The sequence below is a fragment of the Gopherus evgoodei genome, chromosome 1 (genome assembly GCF_007399415.2).
Source record: "Gopherus evgoodei ecotype Sinaloan lineage chromosome 1, rGopEvg1_v1.p, whole genome shotgun sequence".
NCBI classification, from domain to species: Eukaryota; Metazoa; Chordata; order Testudines; family Testudinidae; genus Gopherus; species Gopherus evgoodei.
Window position 1 is genome coordinate 251,855,323 of NC_044322.1, and position 20,767 is coordinate 251,876,089.

Consider the following 20,767-nt stretch of genomic DNA (forward strand, 5'->3'; position numbering starts at 1 on the left):
TTAATTATGATTGATAATGAGGTCCTTATGGAATAAGAGAACCATATCAGTGTAAAGGCAGGGCCCTATTTCTCCATTGTCCTTCAGCATAGTTATTTACACTTCTGTAACATGCCTGTCAAGCCACTACCATTCTGATTTGGTAGCATGTTACACCTCTTTGGACTGACTTGGCACTGTTGAAAATGGGAGATGATTTCTGCATAATTCTTACATCTGTATTCTTGTTGCACAGGTCCGAGTTTTCACTTATCTCATTGGAAGGGAAGTCACGTTTGCACAAAATGTGAAATGGATAGCTTGCAACAACAAAGGTGACGTCTGTGAACAATTAGCCCACTATACACGTCACATTCAGACTGCAATCATGCATTCTGGGACTGAGATCTCTTTAGAGCTCATACACTAAAGTTTGCACCCAATTAGAACTTGGATGGGAGACTTCTGAGGAAAACACAGTTGCTGCAAGGAGTGCTATTGGTGTTTCACTGAGGCTACTCCTTGATCAGTACTAAACTGACTCCCTATCATGGTGTTAAGCAGCACTGTGTCTGTGTTGCTGGACATGCTATCTTATGGCTGAGTGATAAAACTGCCATCCTTTCTTTTAAAGATTTCATGGCCCTTTTCACAAGAGCAGAAGGTGAACCCGAGTCCTGGCCAAATGGCATTATGTATGTCTACCTAAAATTCTGCCATTGGTTCCTTTTGATCCCAGTATTCCTCACTTTTCCCACCTTAAAACTATGAGGTGCTATTGCTGGCACAAAATGCTGCCACTTTGCACCCTAAAGTAGGGCTGAATGATTCTTTCACATATAAGCCAGTAAATGGCTTCCCTATGCAGGTGCACAATGGGGTGAGGATCCATGAGCAGGGTTTGGAGGAATAAACAGTTTTACCTGTCTTTGTCTGCAAAGTGTCTACAAACAGATTGTGAAATGCTTATATGTGTGTGGTGTTTAAAATGATTGTCAGTAAATAATTCTTTGTTCATGCATTGTGGATCGTCTGAATTCAAGTTTTTATTGGTTGGTTTCACAAGTCATATGATATTATTTCTGTTCCCTGGTTTGATGATTTATGTATCTAACTGACAAAAGTTTGGACTTTAATTCAAATATTCAAGTGTAAAATTTGCAGTGTGTCATTCACCCTGCTGTTGGTTAGTCCTGTAATTTAAAAGTGCTTTTGGTGAATATTTGAGCATTTGAGTTAAAAGTTCACTTTTTGTGAGTATTCTCACTTGTCATACTTAAGCCCTCACTTATTCACAGAAAACAAAGACCCAAGGGTCCCAAATAGGTTTGAATGGACACTTTGCTTTTTTAATTCAAATGAACATGCCTGAATAATTCAGGAGAGGACACTGGGAGAGTGACAGGTTTCTGTTTCTGTTCGTTCAGGCTACTACACTCAGATCTCCACCCTGGCAGATGTTCAGGAGAACGTGATGGAATACCTGCATGTGCTCAGCCGTCCAATGGTCATCAACCATGATCATGACATCATATGGACTGAAGCCTACATGGACAGTGCGGTAAGGACATTGAGATAAGCTTCAATCAGCAGACAGTAAGGGCTAAGTGAAGGTGCGGGGGAAATCAGGGCTGTGACACCTGGATCTCTTGGAAGATCCCTCAGAAATAGGAACATACTGTAAAACTGGGAATCAGCTGATTTACAGAATTTACTGAGCTCTGCACCTGTTTAGACAGGCAGCGTTTCTTTCCCCTCAATCCTGGAATTGAATCCTCCATGGAAAGTCTCAGGTCTCCTTGAGAGTATGCAGTGAGCCAGGAAACCAAGGCTAATTACAAATGTACAGCATGACCTAAGTAGTGTTTCTTTTCTTCATTAACTCAGGGTACCTTATAAAGGATTATTCACAGAACAGAGATTAGTTACAGCTCAGGATATGAGTCATGGAGATTCTTTTCCTCAGCTCACACCATGCTGTTTGTCACACAGGAAGATAGATTTCAGTTTGGTTGTCAAGCTTGTTCCTTTGCTCTCTGCGCTAGCAAGATTTAGCATGATTACAGGGCAAGCGTGCTCAACTCTTGGGGTGAGGGAATACCTCTCAGCCATTGTGAGGGAACAAAACGTAGGGTGCCCCATAACCTTCTACTCTCCTTTGGGGTCCTCCCATTGCTGCTGCAGGCTGGATCCTCTCACTGCTACCTCAACATTTTTATGTGGCTGCTCCATTGTTTGTGCCCTACACTAGTGGTAGGCTTGAGATGTTCTGGAAATAAGGATGCCACAACAATGTGCCTTTGAGATCAAAAGAGAGTAAAAAGAGAGACTAAGAGGAGTGGGGTATGAATGACCCCTTCTCCCACCCTTCCTCAAGCAAATAGAATTGTTTTCCTTGGTCATTTTCTTACCTGTGTTTTTTCGTAGAGGAAAGAGCAGTCCAGTTCTGCTTTTGGTGATCCCAGCACCTTCATGCAGGAGATTCTGGGTTTGGTGTTTTCCTTCTCTAGGAGCACTCACCACAGAACAGGCTATAACATAGGAGTGACAAGGCTTTCTCCAGATGCTTCCCAGCCACCAGGGGGCCTTGACCACTTCCAAGTGGAGTAGGTGCCCTTAGGAAGGAGCCAAATTACAGACTATGCTCTGACCCCAAAGAGGTGTCAGAGGAGGGGAAGATGTTGAGAGGATTCACACAGTGACTGAAGAAATGTGATTCAGAGCAGGAAATAGAGTCGTTTTAAAAGGATGGATAAAGATATGATATTTAGTCCTCTCAATTCATTAGCCTCTGTCCACTGTAGCAGTGTTGGTTTTATTCCACTTTCAAGGCAGTAGGGAAAGAAAATGAATAATCCCAGCATGGAACATGCAGCCAAGTCAAAGAGCCTAATGGTGTAGATTTCCACTCCTGACATAACTAACTAAACAATCACTATGCCCTTAGATTAACCTCTTTGCCATAGGATGGCATAGAGCTTCTTTCTCATCAACGGGGCATTGCTACAGGTTTTAAGAATGTGCCGATTTAAATGGGGCCTATTTAAAAGGCATGGTGGTTAGTGGGTGGCAGTTGTGTCCTGAGAAGGATCAGGTCTCAAGAGAAAATGGTTGTCTGAGATTTATGGAACTGATCTGGAGTCAGGTGAGTGAGAAAGGAGAAAAGTTAATATATTCCTTCATGGAAAAGTCCTTTAATAGGGATGAAACCAATAGGATTCTATAGAAATTACTCTAAAAACCTGTGGAATTTTAAATAGAACGATCTCCTTTCTATAGAATTTCTAGAACCAACCAGTGGAATAGCTGTGCCTGCTCTAGAATTCTACAGGCTGGCTTAAAAATTCTATAGAAATGTGACTAATACTCATATTAAATTTGATAGGACTCTTCCAAAAGGGATGACTTATACAGGTTTTGCACTGATTCATGCTTGTGAGACACCACTAGTTATGCCCTGGGAAGGCTGGTCCTCACTTCTGTTCTGTGGTTGAACATGGAGGTCTTCCTTGGGATGTACCTGCTCTCTGGGGGCAACAGAGGAAATGTGTTTTGCCAAGCATACTATGCACATGAGGTATTGGTGAGTTAGTTACCGAGCGTGCTGAGCAAAACCATCAACAGTGCTCCCTCCTACACAGCAAATTCTGTATACCCTGGCTCTGGTATTTTGTAACAAGAGCTTGCAGTGATGTTTTGTCCACTGATGCTTTTCTTGTTTGTCTCATTTTTCTGCTTTGCATTTGTCTTCCGCTCTTGCTACTTCTCATGCTTTTCATTAATTCATGTATGCATTTATTCATTCATTCATTCATTTATCCGTCCATGTCTCTTGCTAGCTGCCACAATCTGAGGAGGTAACCACCTGTGCTGTGTTCTGTGAGCGTGCCACTCCCATTGTGTTGGCTGGTGTGTGTCTGTGCTAGTTCATCTAGTCACTGCTGAACCGTACATCCAGGGAGGGGAGAAGGCAGGAGCACTGAGGCTGTGTGTCAGGAAGGAAGTGGTAACATTGAATGTACTGGAGAGCTGTGCTATTGAATGAGAGTAGGTAGGGAGTCCCTGTGCTGTACAGTAGTTTAGTCCATTGTATGTATTTTTACATATGTAGAGTGTGTCACTGTGAGATACGTGTGCTTTGTTAGCCATAAGACCACTGTGAATAAGAGCTATCCACCCAGATGTGAGAGCAGCAACAGAATGTGCCAGCTCAATAAGGCAGACACCAGCTTCAACCCCTTCATCAACGTACTGTCTAGAATGGCTGGCTCCTTTATGGTTCCCAGAATTGCACAGGGAGAGGGACACAGGACTTTGACCTTGCCAAAGGTGAGCTGCTTATCTAGCAAATGGGAGATAAAGGGACTTGCTTCCTGTGCCAAGTAAGGAAAGTCACTTTTCTAGCTAGGCATGTCTGTGAGACTCCTGTGCACGTGTTTGTATACTTTATATGTTCTCCTTGTTTTGTGTGTTCTTAGATGTCTTTCTCACAGAGTATTGAGGGCTCTCTGACATCACATTGCATGTGTTTGTGCTGTTTCCTATATACATGTCTTTGGGTGTTGCTAAGTATGTTTTGTGTTCATATCAGGTTTTTAGCTCTATATTTGCAGTTTTCTGTAAGCAGTCCCTAGGCACACGTGTGATGAGTGCATTTAATATGCTCTGTGCACGCTTTCTTTTTAGCATTTGTCTGTGATGCTTCTCATTCAAGCTGTATACATTTGTTTGGGGTATATTTATACATGTGATTTGTGTGTTCCATGAGTTTTGACCATGTCTGTGTTGTTTCTTATAATTTGTATTGTCCGTGCACTTTGATTGTATTTAAGCATGTTTTTGTGTTTTGAACCTATGTCTGTCTACTTGGCATGGACATGCATAATGGGTATTAATTTCTAAAGATTCCTGTCTCTGTAGCATTAAGTTAGGTCTTTAATGCCCTTTTCTGAGACAAATTTCAATGGTTTTTATCCCAGGCTGATCACTCTCCCCACCAAGGAGCATTGTTCCTAGGGAAGATCAGAAATGTGCTTTTATACAGGGCTTTTTTTTTTCCTGTATTATTCATTCAACATTTGGTGCCCCTGGAATCCTAATGCTTCTGATGGTGGCTCCCTATCCTGTTACACTGCTAACACACTGCTTTTGTCCTGTGACAGCTCTTTGCATCTCAAGCTCAAAGCTGCTGTCATGCAACAGTAGCTATGCGGTCTTCAGCAAAAAAGAAGATAACGTAAGTATAGTGCTGACCTGCAGTCTCCTTGGAACTCGGGCAGGTAAATGGTGCTGAGGTGGTCTACAGTCTTCTAACGCCAGAAGCTAGGCTTTGTGGTGGCTCTAGTAAGCTTCTTGACTATTTATTGACTCTCTAAGTGATCATTTGTCCCTCCCTCTGAATATTTCCTTCTTCAAGCATCACTGAACTAGGAAACTTCATCTTGTTTTCTCACCTCCATCTCAGACCAGCCCAGCACCAAATGCACAGACCCCACTCAAGCCCTGACTGTTCACTGTGGAAGAGTGATGCAATGACATTTGCCCATGTTTAGGTGAAGGCAGGCTGAGCGCTAACAGAATTTCATTTCTGAGAACAATTTCTCCTTTATTTTTTAGAGATCTCATGGCATTCTCCTCGGTGTAGTGGGCTCTGATGTCCCACTCAGGGAGCTACTGAAACTGGCTCCACGGTACAAGGTAAGATCCAAGCTAATGCAAACCATCTGTCATCATACATAGCTAAATGCCCAATCTCTTGTCCACAGGCATAATCCAATGAATAATCAGTTACTGTGCATAGAGGTGTAACCACAGATATAAAGCTTGGATCCTCTGGTTTCTTGACAGAACCTGGGGAGTTGTCATTCACCATGACAAGCCTGTAGACTACTCTAGAAACAAAGAAACTGAATGTCTTAGCAGATTGTTAATTGGACCTAGATTTTTTAAATCTTGAACACCAGCTTGAATGCATGCTAGGATAATAATGGCCCAGTTGTCACCGTGGGATGACTCTTTGGTGGCCTACCTAAAAAAAAGCTGGTAGTTTCCATCCAGTTCCCAGTAGATTAAAACCACCATCGTGGCTGACACCATCACAACTAGCATCACTGTTGACACTCTTGGGAGAGATGCCAAGGATAGAACAAACAATTGAAACTGAACTATTCTGTCATGCCTAGAGTGACTTTCTCCAAGTCAATGTTGAGATTTGTTGGCAGGGAAAGTTGAGGAAGTTTGCACTATTGCTGCTTGCACTGTACTCGTTTTGTGGTTAAAAGGGATTTCAGTCCCCAGACTTGTTAAGCCAGCCCCTTTCACCAGCTCTGTGTTGCTTTTAAAATATGTTTTAAAAGGACGTTAATCTAATTGAAAAAATTAATTTTTAATGAGGCTCTGTGGGAAAGTGCTATTCTCTGTGAGGCCTGTTATACTTTGCTTTACTAGGTTTGTGCTGAGAATTCTGTACAATGTCAATTGGTCCCTGTAGTGAATTTCCATTAGGGGTCACCTTGACAGCAGTGACTGCTGGGGATTACGCTAAAATTCATGTGACTTGAGCTATGGGTTCAAACTTTTTGTTCCTATAAGTGTGACCAAACCAATGGTGGGTATTTGCACACACTAGAATACCTAATGTCTGTCTGATAATTACCCACACAATCACTATCAAACAATAGACATCTGTATGGAGGTATCTGAGGCACTCATTTTTCCAATAGATAATTCTTGTCTTCACAAATGCAAATTATACCTGAGTTTTAAGAACCCTATGGATTGGCTGAAATATATACTGTAGGCAGACTTGATCTGATTGGTCACTCTCTCAGAGTTCACCTTGAGGCCAAGTGCGACATTGCCTGATCTTGTTAGGCTATGTCACCTCTTAAGCAGTACTTGTACCTCACAATGCTGGATTTACCTCTGCTGGGTCTGGCCTTGGCAGCGCTGCAACATGATGCAGACTCCCTTTGTCAGAGGGTCGATGGCCCTCTGAAGGGGTCAGGGGCTCATCCCAGTGTACCTCTGACAGGCTCCACAAGGGGGAATGAGACACCTCAGGTTCCCCTGGGAGAACTTAAGTCACTGAGTAACTGGAAGGCAGTTAATTAGGCACATGGGTAGGGTAAAAGGAACGTTGGTTAAACAAGGACTCCTGAGGAGAAAGGAAGCTCCAGAAGAAGAGAGCTTCCAGAGAGCCTGGACTAGGCAAAAGCATTCCAGGTAAGGAGGCCTGGGAAAGACCCTGCGAAAACAGAGGAAAGATTATAGGGCTCTTCAGGCAATGGAGAAGCCTCAGGCTTTACAGCAGAAGGAGCTGCTGCTGGGACATAGAGACTTTTGTTAAGTTTTAGCTGGACTCTGAGGTAAAAGCCTTTAAAGCTGGTACAAGTACTCCTTTCAGAAGGCTTTATTAAAGAGAGAGAGACTACTATCAAGCAGAGTATTTTGGCCTCTCTGTGACAGGGCTGTTTAAATGACCTCATTGTTAACTCAGGCCACAGCAGAGCCACACTCAGCCACAGAGGATTCTCAGAAGGTGACAGTGCTCCTTCTACACCCTTTTGGGCTTGGTTTCCAGAAAGATGAGCTATGAGATCCACACCCAGTTGTGCATCTACAGTGGCCACCATGAAAATTTTGATGATTGCCTCAATACTTGTGACACTGTTACCATAGTGTTCCTCATTGTCCCACATTCTAAGTATAGGAGTGCCCTGGATACCAAAATTAATTCTACCTCATAAATGGTAATTGTCAGTCACTCACTGTCTGTATACTTACTGCAGTTACACGCACAAATCAGTTACCTCATCAATGCCTCGCTAACCATTTGTGCACAGAAATACTCAGTAAGACTCTTCTTGCTACCCAGAGAGCAGCTGATGGCTAGGAAATCAGTCATTTAGGATCAGAGCCCTGGAGAGGAGATTGGGCTAATTATTCTAATACCTTTTTCTAATACAGTTGGGAGTCCATGGATATGCCTTTCTGAACACTAACAACGGTTACATCCTCTCACACCCAGATCTCCGACCTTTGGTAGGTGATTCTGATGCTCTTACTACTGTTGTGATTTAAAACCATGGGCTTTCAGGAAGATTAATGTATCTCATGTTTTTATACAACCACTAGGGCTATCAGGTCATTGTCATGGATTCCTGCTATAAACCTTCTGCTCACCAAATTCCTTATATGAATTACCAAAACATATTCTCATAAACCAGCCTATATAGTTACGTGCAAGCCCACCTAGCCCTGTGCTAGCCCCTTGCTCCTGAAATGGCCTGTAGCACACAGTAATGCTCACATCTCCAGATCCTGTGCACACACAGGAAATGTAATGACTATAGGATAAGATGACACCTGCATCTGAACACTCATTCGCCAGTCAATCAAAATAAATGTGGCTTCTCTCTTTTATCAATGCAATGTTGACCGTGACGTGCTAGAGGGCTGGCCCGGAAAATTAGAGCTCCATTTCCTCTGTTTCTTTTATAAAATCCAGTACAGAGAGGGAAAGAAGCTGAAGCCCAAACCAAACTACAACAGTGTGGATCTCTCTGAAGTGGAGTGGGAAGACCAAGATGAAATAGTGAGTATCAGAAATGGATTGTAGTCTGCTCATGGCCCTTTTCTCCTAGTTACTGTGGGGTATCCTTATGGTAGATTGTAGCAATTCTTGATTTCTTCTGTCAGAGGCTGATCATTACAAGCAGAGGGTGAGTCCCTGCAGAGAGAAACATCCCCTCCCCACTCCCATACAGGGTCCTTGTCTCCCCCTCTAAGGGTACATCTACACTGCATTTGGGAGGTGTGATTTTTAGCAGGTGTAGACATAGCCAAACTAGCTTTGATCTAGCTAGGTAGTTAGACTGGGGCTAGGTCAAGTAAGAGTTGCAATGAAGCTGCAGCAGCACAGGTGATGGCTGCTCAAGAGTGTATCCAAGGTCCCGGGTGGACAAGGTTTGCCCAGGCAGCCTCCCATGCTGCTGCAGCTTGACTGTTATTGTTACCAGGACTAGCTTTTGATCTAGATCAAAGGTAGCTCAGATATGTCTACATGTGCTGCAATCACACCTCCCAGTTGCAGTGTAGATATACCCTAGGTCTGCAGTTTCCCTCTACTTTGTGTTGCTTGGGGTGGCACTACACGAGTTCTGATGGTTTCTCACTTGAGCCTGCTTCTTGTTCTCTTTGGGACCAATGTATCTGGAGTCATAAGATGGGAGGGATGTGGGGAGGAGATCAAAGCTCCAATAAGTACATTCTGGGAAATTTCCGATTCAGGTCCTAACTTTGGAGCACAGCCACTATACTGGGAGAATCAGGTCCCCTGCCCCCGCTATCTTACCCTAAACAATAGAGGGGTTTAAAATCTGGATACAAATTTTGCTGCCATCTAATTCTAACCTTTCCTTTCACTGTCCACTGCAGTCTGTGTGCTGGGAAGGAAATGTTTTGCAAGGCCAGGATCACATGGAAGATATGGATGAAATACCAGGTGTCAGTAGTGCTGAAACACTTTTTATAGTGGGGATGCTGAAAGCCAGCTAAGGAAACTGTAAAGCAATAGTCTCCAAACTTTTTACCTTGCACCCCCCTTACCTCTGTTTATGTCCCCTGTCCCCGCCCCCCGATCTGTAGCTCCAGAAGGGAGGGACACAGACAGGGGTAAGGAGACTGAGGCTGGGGCCACAGCTCGGGGCAGGCACAGAGGCCTGGGAGCTGGGACCATGGGAATGGAGGGCTGAGGATGCTACAGCACCCCCCATAGCCCTAGTTCCCTTGCCTATGACAGGTATCTTAACAATTTAGAGCCCAGAGAGACTGTGGCAGGCTCAGTCAGATCATAGAATACCCCAAGCCTCCCGGGCCTTAAGTCAGATGTTCTTGGCTAGGAGAGACTTACTTTGGTAGTCACTGTTTCATGCTCAGTGGGTAATTAAGCATTTGATTTTAGTACACCGAAGCATGCAGCAGTAGCAACTTGAACAATGGTCTTATTAGATCCTATAAGCTAAGTAGGCTTGGGCTTACCCAGTACTTGAATGGGAGACCACCACTGAATTACTGAAGATGCTGCAGTAAGTTGTGTTGCCAAGTCAGTTGGTGCCCACCTCCACTCTGAGTGAACCAATGTCCTAGCATGATACTAGGAGGCTTTGGGCTGCTAGAGGTGCCACCTTACAGATTAGCTAGGAAACCAAGGTCTTATAGTCATTAAAGATCCCTAGCACTACTTTTTCTTTTTGGGGGGGGGAGGGGGCAAAAGAAGTGGTGTCCTTGCAAAATTGCATTGTGTCTACATAAATGCATCTTCACAGCTGAATAGTCTCTTCATTCCTTGTCCCAGCATGTTGTATAGTGTTGCAGTGCTCTGTTAAACAGATGTGCTTCACTCCAGAAATGACTGCATTTCAATAGCAGGTGAAAGGGTTTGTGGGAGCAGCTTATGATTTGATACTTTAGTTTTAAAGTTTGTGAAGAGCTTTGAGGTTGTTCTGGAAGAACTAATATTGCTTTGTGTTTCTTTGGTGCCTTCTACCTGAGGATCTCCTAGTGCTGTGCAAACATTGAGAATACGTGACTTGCTCATTGTCACAAAGTGCAGTTGTGGCAAGACTGGCAGATAGCTTCCCTCCAAGTCCTTGGCCTTAATGACAAGGCCATCTTTATAGGTTTTAAATACTAATAATCCATATTATTATATGGCATTTACCTGCCTGCCTGAGTGAGTCTTCTGAACTGCTCATAAAAGAGCTCTGAAAAGGCAGTGGAAAAGGGGAACCAGTCATTTCTCAGTAGATGCTTCCCCTATATGAATTATGAACCACTCCACATCCTGTCCTTATCTAGTCAGAGGCACTAATGCTAATTTGTTCCCCTGTTCAGCTGAGAACAGCAATGATCAATGGAGAAACGGGTTACCTTGCTATGGACGTGAAGGTCCCTGTGGATAAAGGGGTAAGAAATCCTGGTCCTGTTCAGGTCACAACTGGAATGGAGGTGGGAAATGGATGGTGGAGATCTATGGAGGGTGCAAACCTAGTGCTCAGCATTTTGTGTGGGGATTTTAATAATATACCACTTTACATATTATAATTTGTTCAATTCAAAGAGTGGTTCACAGATCATTAGTGTGTCCAGGCAAATATTGTCCATAGATTATTGGGGGCATCTCTGTAGAGGAAACAATCCATGAAATCATAGGCATTCAGAGATGGAAAAGATATATTAGGCAGACTGATAAAAAATCAGAATGTATTTTTTGCCAAAATTTTCATGGAATTTTGTCTCTATTTTTCTCAGATTTTCAGGGTTTTTTGATCAGCATGGATTAAATTTTCATCAATTTTTTTATGGAAAATCCTACTAAAATTGCAAATTTTGAACCAGCTCTAATATTAGGTCACCTAGTCCACTCCTGCAGGATTATCCTTCACGGTGTGTTTTCCATTACTACATTCAGTGTAGTTTTAATTACGGTAATCTCCCAAGTGATTGGGCATCCATCACTTCCACAGCCTTACAGATCTCATTGCCAGGAAGCTTTCCCTCTCGAAGGCCTTATCTACATTAGGAAATCGCACCACTTCAGCCATCAGTTTAGCTGATCTGCTGCTGCTGACTGTAGCTTGTCCTTGTCTATGCTCACAGCTAAACAGTGGTCGACACCAATTCAACTAAACCAGTTGTTGACAACCCTTGCTGAAATGGTGCCATTTCCTAGTGTAACTAAGATCTTACTTTCATATGATTTACTTCTAGTTATAGCTCTTGTACCTCCCTAAATTATTCTCCTCCACCCTCTGTGTTCCCACCATTCAAATACAGGTAGACGATTGACTTGTCCTCTCACCCCCCCCCCATCCTTGTATTGCCTGCATATGTAATGCCTTCATATGTTTTACTCTAAGTCAATCCAACCAGCTCTGTCATTTCATTTCCTTTCTCTGTGGTATAATTTGTCACCATCTTTCTGGTACTGAAGTGCTCAGAGTTGGATGTTATCTCACTGGAGCTCTATAGAGAGTTACTATAATCTCTCTGCTCCACAGCATCAGATCTCTGCACATAGCCCCAACTCCCCTTGACTGCTGCCATATCACATTTGTCACTCCTCTCTAATTAGCTTCTGCCAGTCTCATGCTTACGGCTCTTTCAGCATTACTGTCTCCTCATTTTCTCCCTCCCATTGTATAGCTGTGTTTCTCATTATTTTTCTTCCTCCCACTTCCAGTCCATTTTGTAAAATGTTAGTTAAGATGGTTCCTAAGACACATCCTTGCTGTTCTCCTCTTCCCACCACCTGATATGCTATTGTTTACCATTACTTTTCATTTACAGTGTTTCAGTCCCTTTTCATTCCACATGAAAAAGATCCTATCTAAACCAATATTAATTAATTTTGGGGGGAATAAAAATTTCATAAGACACTGGAGCAAATGCATTATGTAAATCCAAATATACTGTATGCACTTTATTCCCTTCATCTATTAACTTTATAATTCTGTCAAAAAAATGCAATCTTGTTTGTCTGGTGAGATCTATTCTTTAGAAGTCTAGGCTGCTTATTGCTCATGATTCCATTATCCTCTCAGGCAGGGGTCAGCAACCTCTTAGTTTATTGTATTGCTGCAGAATCACAATATAGTTTTCTCTGAGACATCCAAAGGACTCTTGTTTATTTTAACATTTTTAAGAATGTCACAAATGCCTAAAGGTTTCTCCATTTGCCTCCTTTTTTCCTTGTTTTTACTGTTCCCATCTGACATTTTCCTTATTTGCTTTTTCCATCCTCTTTCTATATTTTCTCAATTCCACTTCTTTTTCGACCATGTTCTTTTGAAATTTTCCCCTTCTTTTCCCCATATTTTTCTCATCCAGTTCTGCTTTCCCCCACACACATTTTTCTCTGCTAATTTGCCATCCGCATGTTTTCTGTTTCTCCCTTCCCGTTTTTTATTCTGTTACCACTATTTCATCCATCACCCACTTCTAATATCGGGTTTTTCAAATAATTTCCCCTCTGTGTAGTGCACATCAGGTTACACGTGTGCTCCATGAACCCAGGACCAGAAATTTTCCCTAGCAGCGTCCTGCAGGTCCATGCATGCATCCCTGCTCATCTTGTGCTCCACACCAAAAGGATAAAGCTCCCCTACCACTTAGTTCCTTCCTACCTCTTGTGGTCTAGGACAGAGGTTTTGTGTTCGTGCTGGCTTTTCACCTCCTCTTTGTAAATAATGTTAAGAATTTTTTGAGTTAGTTCTTAGTTAGAAATAGTTTTGGGGGTTTGGCTTCCTACATTTTGGACACCCCCTCCCTCTCAGTCAAGGAGTGTTTCTCTGTACCTGTCTCAACCCCAGTTCTCCTTGGTTTCAGGAGACTATGCTGAGGATCCCCAGCTTTAAAAGCTGCATCAGGTGCCACAAAGCTTTCCTGGTCATGGTTTAACATGATATCTGTCTGTACTGCCTGGGGGAAGCACATGTCTCTTCCATGTCTCTATCTGTAGGGTAGGACTAAGCCATCCAGAGAGTTCTAACTCCAAGAGTTCCTCATGGAACAGTCCATGAAGGCGGGAACAACCTCTGACTAGGGAGACCCCCTGTATATCAGCCTGAAGAAGAAAGAGTGACTCCTCCTCTTCAGCTCCAAGACTTCCACAATCCCTCTGGCTCCAAGAAACTCTGGAGAGCAGAACCAGAGAAGGAGGAAGGGACACATAAGTGCTCCCATAAGGACTATAGGGAAGGTTCCCCATCCAAATCCTCTAAAAAGAGATAGGAGTTCCCATCCCATACCAAGTCATCAGTAGCTACCTGCTCCAGAATGGGACCTTCCAGTACTGGGATTTTTTCAAAGGGAAAGACCTCAGCACCCTTTGTTCCTAGAACTGCTTCCTTGGCACAAAAACTCTCATCTGTACTGCCAGAGCCAGTGCTTCAGCAGCTCAAGTTATAGAAGCAACTCCATCAACTCCGGCTTGTTTCTCAGCTCCAGATGACCTCTTGGTGCTCCTGGAACAGGATTCACCAGTGCTTTCCAAACCCCAGTGTCCCGTACCATTCATTCAGCTAGTACTGATCTCCCTGCAGTACCCCTTTGCATCCCCATTCTCGAACAGGGGTCTAGCCAGTCTCTTGCCCGTACCATCAAAGAGCACCTCCTCTGGTACTGAGGGCTTCCCATCCAGATCTGAATCCTCAAAGTCTGAAGATGACTATGACAGACCCACCTGGACTATATCTCGTGGGGTCTCTTGAGGGGATTGAGCCCAGACAGGACATTGGGAGTCTCCAGGGTGTATCTCTCCTCCCATCTGAGAGAGTACCCAACCTACTCCTACTGGGGCCCTGCACTGAGGGGGTATGATAGCTCACAATGGCAGTATTTGGGCCTAGAAGACCCATGAGACTACCACCTAATGAACATACTTCATGGCACAAGTGACGTAAGAAGATTCAGAGCTCCCAAAGAGGAGGAAGAGCATCTTCAGCCTCCTCAAGAAGTGCAATTAAAGGAACAGAAGGAAGAGGATCAACAGAATAGGAGGATATCATGCCAGTGACCTTGTCCTTCTCTTCCCCAGACAAGACAGTGATTCCAGTTTCCCCACTGTGTCCTGTTACCCTAAGGTCTTCCTGGATTTCCTTTAAAAGTGTGGCAAAGTTATTTCAAATCCCCCAGGAAGAGGCCCATGAAAACCCCAAGAGACTGCTGGAAATCCTTCATAGCTTGGCTCTGAGGAGGGGCTCTTCCAAGCTTATCCTGGAACCTGCCAAGATACTTTGGCCCTCACCTGCCGTGGTACCGCCAGTATCCAAGCAGGATAAATAAGAGATTTCCTACCTGAAAAAGGGTCGGAATACCTATTCTCTTACCCACCTCCCAATTAATTGATAATGTTTGCAGTCACTGAGCATAGCAGACACACAGGCCAGGTTTACACCACATGAGAAAGAGGCAAAGAGGCTCAACCTCTTTGGAAGAAAGATGCACTCCTTGACCTCCCTGCAATTTCAAATCTCAAACTGTCAAATGTTGATGGTCAATTATGATTGTACCATCTATGATAAACTAGCTGGCTTCCCCAGTAAAATGCCCAGGAAGATAGAGACCAGTTCCAGGTCCTGACTGATAAGGGTAAGGTGGTGATGAGATCAGCCCTCCAAATGAACTTAGAAACAGCGGTGAGGTCCATTGCAACTGGTGTCATAATAAGATGGTCTTCCTGGCTTCCCTTCTTGGGATTCCCAAAGGAAGTACAAACAATGGTGGAAGGCCTCCCATTCAAATCTGATGAGCTGTTCAGCACAAAGACGAATGAGTCTCTTCACTCATTGGAAGTCTCCTGAGCCACACTTCATTCATTGAGTATTTGTACACCTGTAATTAAAAAAGAACCCAGCAGCACAATTTAGACAACCAACCCCACCTGACTTTCATCACCAGCAGCAGTGTGAATTTCCATGCAAGCATCAGAGGACACATAGGAATGGTGGCCAGGGAAAACTAACCTTTACTTTCCAACCACTATTACCTCTGAAACCAGCATTTTGACAGGCCATTTGAGTGCTGCACATCAATGGTCTCACTGGATCTAGTCAGCCTCTCTGGTTCTTCCCCTCGATTTGGAAGCAGACTTCCCATTATCTGTCTTCCTGGACACACATTATGGTGGACAAATGGGTATTAGGGATTGTCTTCTTGGGCTACTTATCTACCCAGTCACCTCCCTGTCCTTTTTCGAGATCTCTCTCATTAGAGGGTTTTTCTGTAGGATGTAAACACTCCTGGAACTGGGGGTGGTAAAACTAGTACCTCCAGCAGTCGGGAAAGAAGTTCTACTGAAAGTACTTTCTCGTCCCTGAGAAGATAGGAGGACGAAGACCCATTCTGGACCTCAGGGAATAAGTGTATCTGCCACCTAAAGTTCAGAATAGTGACTCATCAATTGTCCCATCTCTAGATCAGGTTCACAGCCCTCGATTTCAAGGATGCCTGCTTTCATGTGGACATTCATCCAGCCCGAAGGAGATTCCTGAGATTTGTAGCCAGCCAACAGCACTATAAGTGCAGGGTTCTCTCATTTGGACCGTCAACGGTGCTCAGTGTTTATCGAGGTACTTTGCAGTGTTGTCTCCATACTGGTCTCACATGTTTGTTTCTGTCACCAACAGACGTTGGTCCAATAAAAGATATTTTATTGTGTCTTGTGTCTCTAATACCAAGGTACTGTCAGTGGTGCCAGCTCACCCCTGCTGCCAAGGGCCAATGCTATACCCTATATATCCTAAAGGGCTGATCTTACCAGGAAACATGAGAAGCAACCTCCATACTTCTGGATCTCTTTGAGAATTTGAGTCTCTGGTGAACCTGGAGAAATCTGCCTTGGAATCCACACAGCTGATAGAATTTATCATGAAGAGGCTGGACACTGTGGCCTCCAGGGCATGTTACCAGGCAACCACTTTCTCTTCATTGAACTCATACACCAAATACAGATGAGCCCCAGAATGTCCATACAATCCTGGCGACCCTGTTGGGTCATATGACTGCAAGTACCTACGTGACACATTAGCAAGAATTCATTTCAGATATCTATGAGCCTGATTGTGGACTGTATGCACTCCAGACAAGCACAGTCTTGACTTACTCATCATGGTTCCCCAAAGGGTCTTAGCCTCACTTACTTGGTTTGTGTGGGTACCATTCAACTCTGACTTCCAAAGACTATGACCATGGGTACATCCTTCTTAGGTTGGGGAGCAAATGTGGAAGGGCGGGTTTCTCAAGGGACATGATCTCTGGAGAAGTCTATGCTTAATATCAACATGTTGAAACTAAGAGCAGTCAGATTGCCCTGTGAGTAAATCCTCCTGCCCAACTGCAGCCAGTCAGTCCAAGTATTATTAAACAACATTATGGCAGTCTGCTATGTCAACAGCTGTGTGAGAAGACAATTGAACTTTGGAACTGGTGCATTCCCATGTAGATTACCCTGATCACCACTGACCTGCTAGGATCCAAACACCCTGGCAGACTCTCTAAGCAGATATTTCTCCACAGAAAACTAGTGGAAAGCTACATGACATGACTCTTCAGATGGTGTTTTAGGTGTAGGAACTTGGGTCCATGATCTCTTTGCCTGCCATGTGAACAGCAAGTGCAAAGAGTTCTGTTCTAGATGGAGGGGTTGCACCTTAGGCTCTCTGGGTGACGCTTTCCTCAGACAATGATCAGGAGTTGTGAGGTATGTCTTCCTTGGCTGCCTCATTACCATGGGTTTTGAGGAAAATCAGCCTGGACAAGATGTGAGAGATTTGCATAACACGGTGGTGGGCCTGTCAGTTCTGGTACCCTATGCTTTTGCAGCTGTCAGCCTGGCCTCCTTCCCATCTCCCTTAACTCAGGATGAGGGAGGGACTGATCACTGCACCGAGTCACATGTCACATGAGGGCATGGTATTTGGATGGATGTCAGAGTTAGAAAAGGCCTGTTCAGCTGATGTCCAGGGCATCCTGAGCAGTGGCAGAAAGGACTCTGCCGGGAAATGTTACGAAGCAAAATGGAAAAAAAAATGTTTTGGTGTGATCAGTCAGGAATTCCCCCTTTACCAAAACACATTCTGGATGCATTGTACTACTTCATATCCTTAAAATCCCCTGGGTATTTATTAGCTCCTTCAGAATACACCTTGCAGCCCTCATGGAGTTCCATCTGCCAGTAGAGAGCTATTCTGTTTTTTCTCATCCAGTCACTTCCCACTTCTTGAAAGGTATGATTTAGAACCCTGGATGAACAGAGTGAAAAGTGGCCTTGACAAGAGATGGTTTTTACTCTGTGGCCCCACTAGCCTAGCAAGAAAGTGAAACTGACCAGCTGTCAATTTCACAGTACTCCAAAGCCACTCTTACTTCTACTGTTCTGCGCTGCTGCTGGCAGCGGCATTGCCTTCAGAAATGGGCACCCAGCAGCTGCCACTCTCTGGCTGCCCAGCTCTGAAGGCAACACCAGGCCAGCAGCAGCGCAGAACTAATCGTGGCAGTGGAGTGCTAAGTCTGCTGTGAAAAATGATATTGGCAAAGTTTCTTTGCACTCTTCACCCAGTATTAAACAGTACTAAAGAGCATTTAACTATTTTTTAAAAAATGTTTCTGCTTATAGCAATAATTTGATAAAAATGTGTTAGTCTTCATTTAAAAACAGTGAGAAAAGGTAAATTCATTTTAAACAATAGGGTTATAAATTTAGCATTTAAAATAGTGTTAAATATAAAAAACGTATTTTAATTAATAAGAAGGGGATCACACTCAGGCTTGCTGTCTGAAAGGGGTCGCCAGTACAAAAAGTTTCAGAACCACTGCTACAGTGACTCTCTCACACTCAGACTCATCCACCCCTCATCTCCTGCCCTGGTTCTAGTAAGGAGTCACATCACTGCACTTCCAGTTCAGAAAGGAAACACTCCAAGAAATGTTTTTTACTACAGCAGCCTCAAAGAGGAAGCACTTGTGCCGGTCCTGCTGAATTCCATTGAAACTGACACTTTCAAATGGAAAATGTCAATTTTGACACTTTTTTTATTTTTCCAAAGTAACTTTTCAAAATGAAATGAAACATTTTGAATTAAAATGCTTCTTTAAGTGGAAATAATTTGAAATGAAATTTTTCAGTTTGAAACAAAATGTTTTGTTCAAATTGACATTAACTATGTTGTTCTTTCATTTTGATGATTTGGAATTGAAATTTTTTAAAGAACTCTTCATTCCATGAAAATATTGGATAGTCTGACTCTTTTGTCCTGATTCAGGATGAAAATAAATATTAAAACTATCAGCATTTCCCACAAGATGGGAATTCTGTTGTCCAACCGGTTGTAATCAGTTTGTAGCCCCTGTTCTGGCTCTTCCAAACCCATTCCCTCCCACCCTCCAATCCTCCTCATCCGCCTCTCTTAATCTAATAGAGGGAACCAGGGAAGCTGATGAAATAATGAATTGTAGCCCATGGTGGGGTCAAGGTCAGTCTGGGGTCTTGCAGGCCCTGTGCAAAGAAAGACCAGCAGGACCAGGCTATCTGGTTATGCAGTGAGCATATAGCTAATGCAGTGAGAGGGAGGGCAGCTTCCTCACACTTTCTGCTCTCTGGGTTATAATCCCAGAGTTAAGGTGTTTTACTGGCCTTGCAAGGAAATTGAATGGCTGAGTGAGTGGATCTCTGAAAAACATGACTTGCTGAACATTGCATACTGCATCATGGCCTCAGAGCCGGCCTGTGGGGATGGCTGTTACTGGAGTTTATCAGATGCTTTTGGTTTGCCTTTGGGGTCGTATAGCCAAATCACCGTGTCACTGGGGTGCAGTAGGATGGTGTATCCCTTCCCCACCTTAGGGTTGTTTTTCAAAACGTTTATTCCCCCTCTCTTTTTTTTTAATTTATTTATCCAGAAACGGGTTTCTCTTTCTCACTAACGATTATTTCTTCACTGACATCAGTGGCACGCCTTTCAGGTGAGCAAGTGTATCTCAACTTAGGGAATGTACCTCTCGGGGAGGAGGGAGGGAACAAGGCTATTTGGTCCCCCCTTCTCATGATATTGGTTATGACAGAGGGGATCCTTGCTCCCTTGTATTGAAGTTCAGATACTCTTACGCTTGCTTGGGGATGCTCTTTTGTTAATAAGAGAGGAGTGAGCTGATGGCATTGGGGATCATAGCTTGCCTCTCAGGGAGGGCAGTGTTAGATGTAAACATTGACCTTCTTGACAAACCCTCTGTTTTCCCCCTGACTGCAGCCTGGGTGTCGTCCTCTCCCGTGGGCATGGGGAATACATCCTGCTGGGGAACACTTCTGTGGAAGAAGGTAGGTTAACCTGAAACAGCCACATCTATGTAGAGGGCAAGGATGCTGAACTTCATTGGCATCCCAGGGATGAGCTTGTGCCTCCCTCTCTTCTCTGTCCCCCACCTCACCCTTTCAGCCTCTTTCTGTGTGTTTGGTTCATTGACTGATCAATAGACTTATTGGTTGCTTTCTTGTTTCAGGCTTGCACGACCTGCTGCAGCCAGACTTGACCTTAGCTAATGAATGGTAAGTAGATGATATCCTGTTGATGGTGGAGCTTTGAGTTGAGATCACTGGCAGAGTTTGCTCTACTCTGCCAACCTCCCTGGCCTTGAAGAAAGCAATGTTGTCCTGAAGTAGCTGATGGTGTCCAGAGTTTGGAGCAAGCTCCTGAGACTTACCATCACTTTCTTGGCAGATTATTCTACAGTCTGACCCATCTCACTGTCAGGAAAGATCTCTTGATATTCACCCTCAATTCTCCTTTGCACAATCTCATCCTATTCCTGCCTAGAACTGTGCAACAAACCATAAATCACACAAAACTTTGTAAAGTGGGATTTTGTTGCAAGGTCAGATTATGCTCAGTGAGAAATCAGCTTGGTTCACATGCCTTTTGATTGAGTCTAGTGAACCTGGAGCTGACTTTATTAATGCAAAATCATATCATGCAAAATTTGTGCTTTTGCTGGGTTTGGCCATGAAACAAAATGAAGCTAAGTATCAGAGGGGTAGTTGTGTTAGTCTGGATCTGTAAAAGCAGCAAAGAGTCCTGTGGCACCTTATAGACTAACAGACGTTTTGGAGCATGAGCTTCGTGGGTGAATACGAAAGCTCATGCTCCAAAATGAAGCTAGGCATTTTCAACTTTTGCTTTGAGATTTGGGATTTGTGTATAGCTGAAACTGAACATTAAACTCGGGCATGTGA

General features: G+C 43.8%; 1 protein-coding gene across 1 annotated transcript in view; it reads left to right on the forward strand.

Moving 5' to 3' along the window:
* The window catches only part of CACNA2D4 (calcium voltage-gated channel auxiliary subunit alpha2delta 4), a 164,304-nt gene that overhangs the window by 45,527 nt on the left and 98,010 nt on the right, over nucleotides 1–20,767 (forward strand). The window contains 10 exon segments of the mRNA XM_030549257.1: nucleotides 236–314; nucleotides 1,407–1,540; nucleotides 5,142–5,219; nucleotides 5,596–5,676; nucleotides 7,948–8,022; nucleotides 8,489–8,575; nucleotides 10,876–10,954; nucleotides 19,449–19,503; nucleotides 19,788–19,855; nucleotides 20,038–20,083. Coding sequence (XP_030405117.1) covers nucleotides 236–314; nucleotides 1,407–1,540; nucleotides 5,142–5,219; nucleotides 5,596–5,676; nucleotides 7,948–8,022; nucleotides 8,489–8,575; nucleotides 10,876–10,954; nucleotides 19,449–19,503; nucleotides 19,788–19,855; nucleotides 20,038–20,083 — 782 coding nt within the window.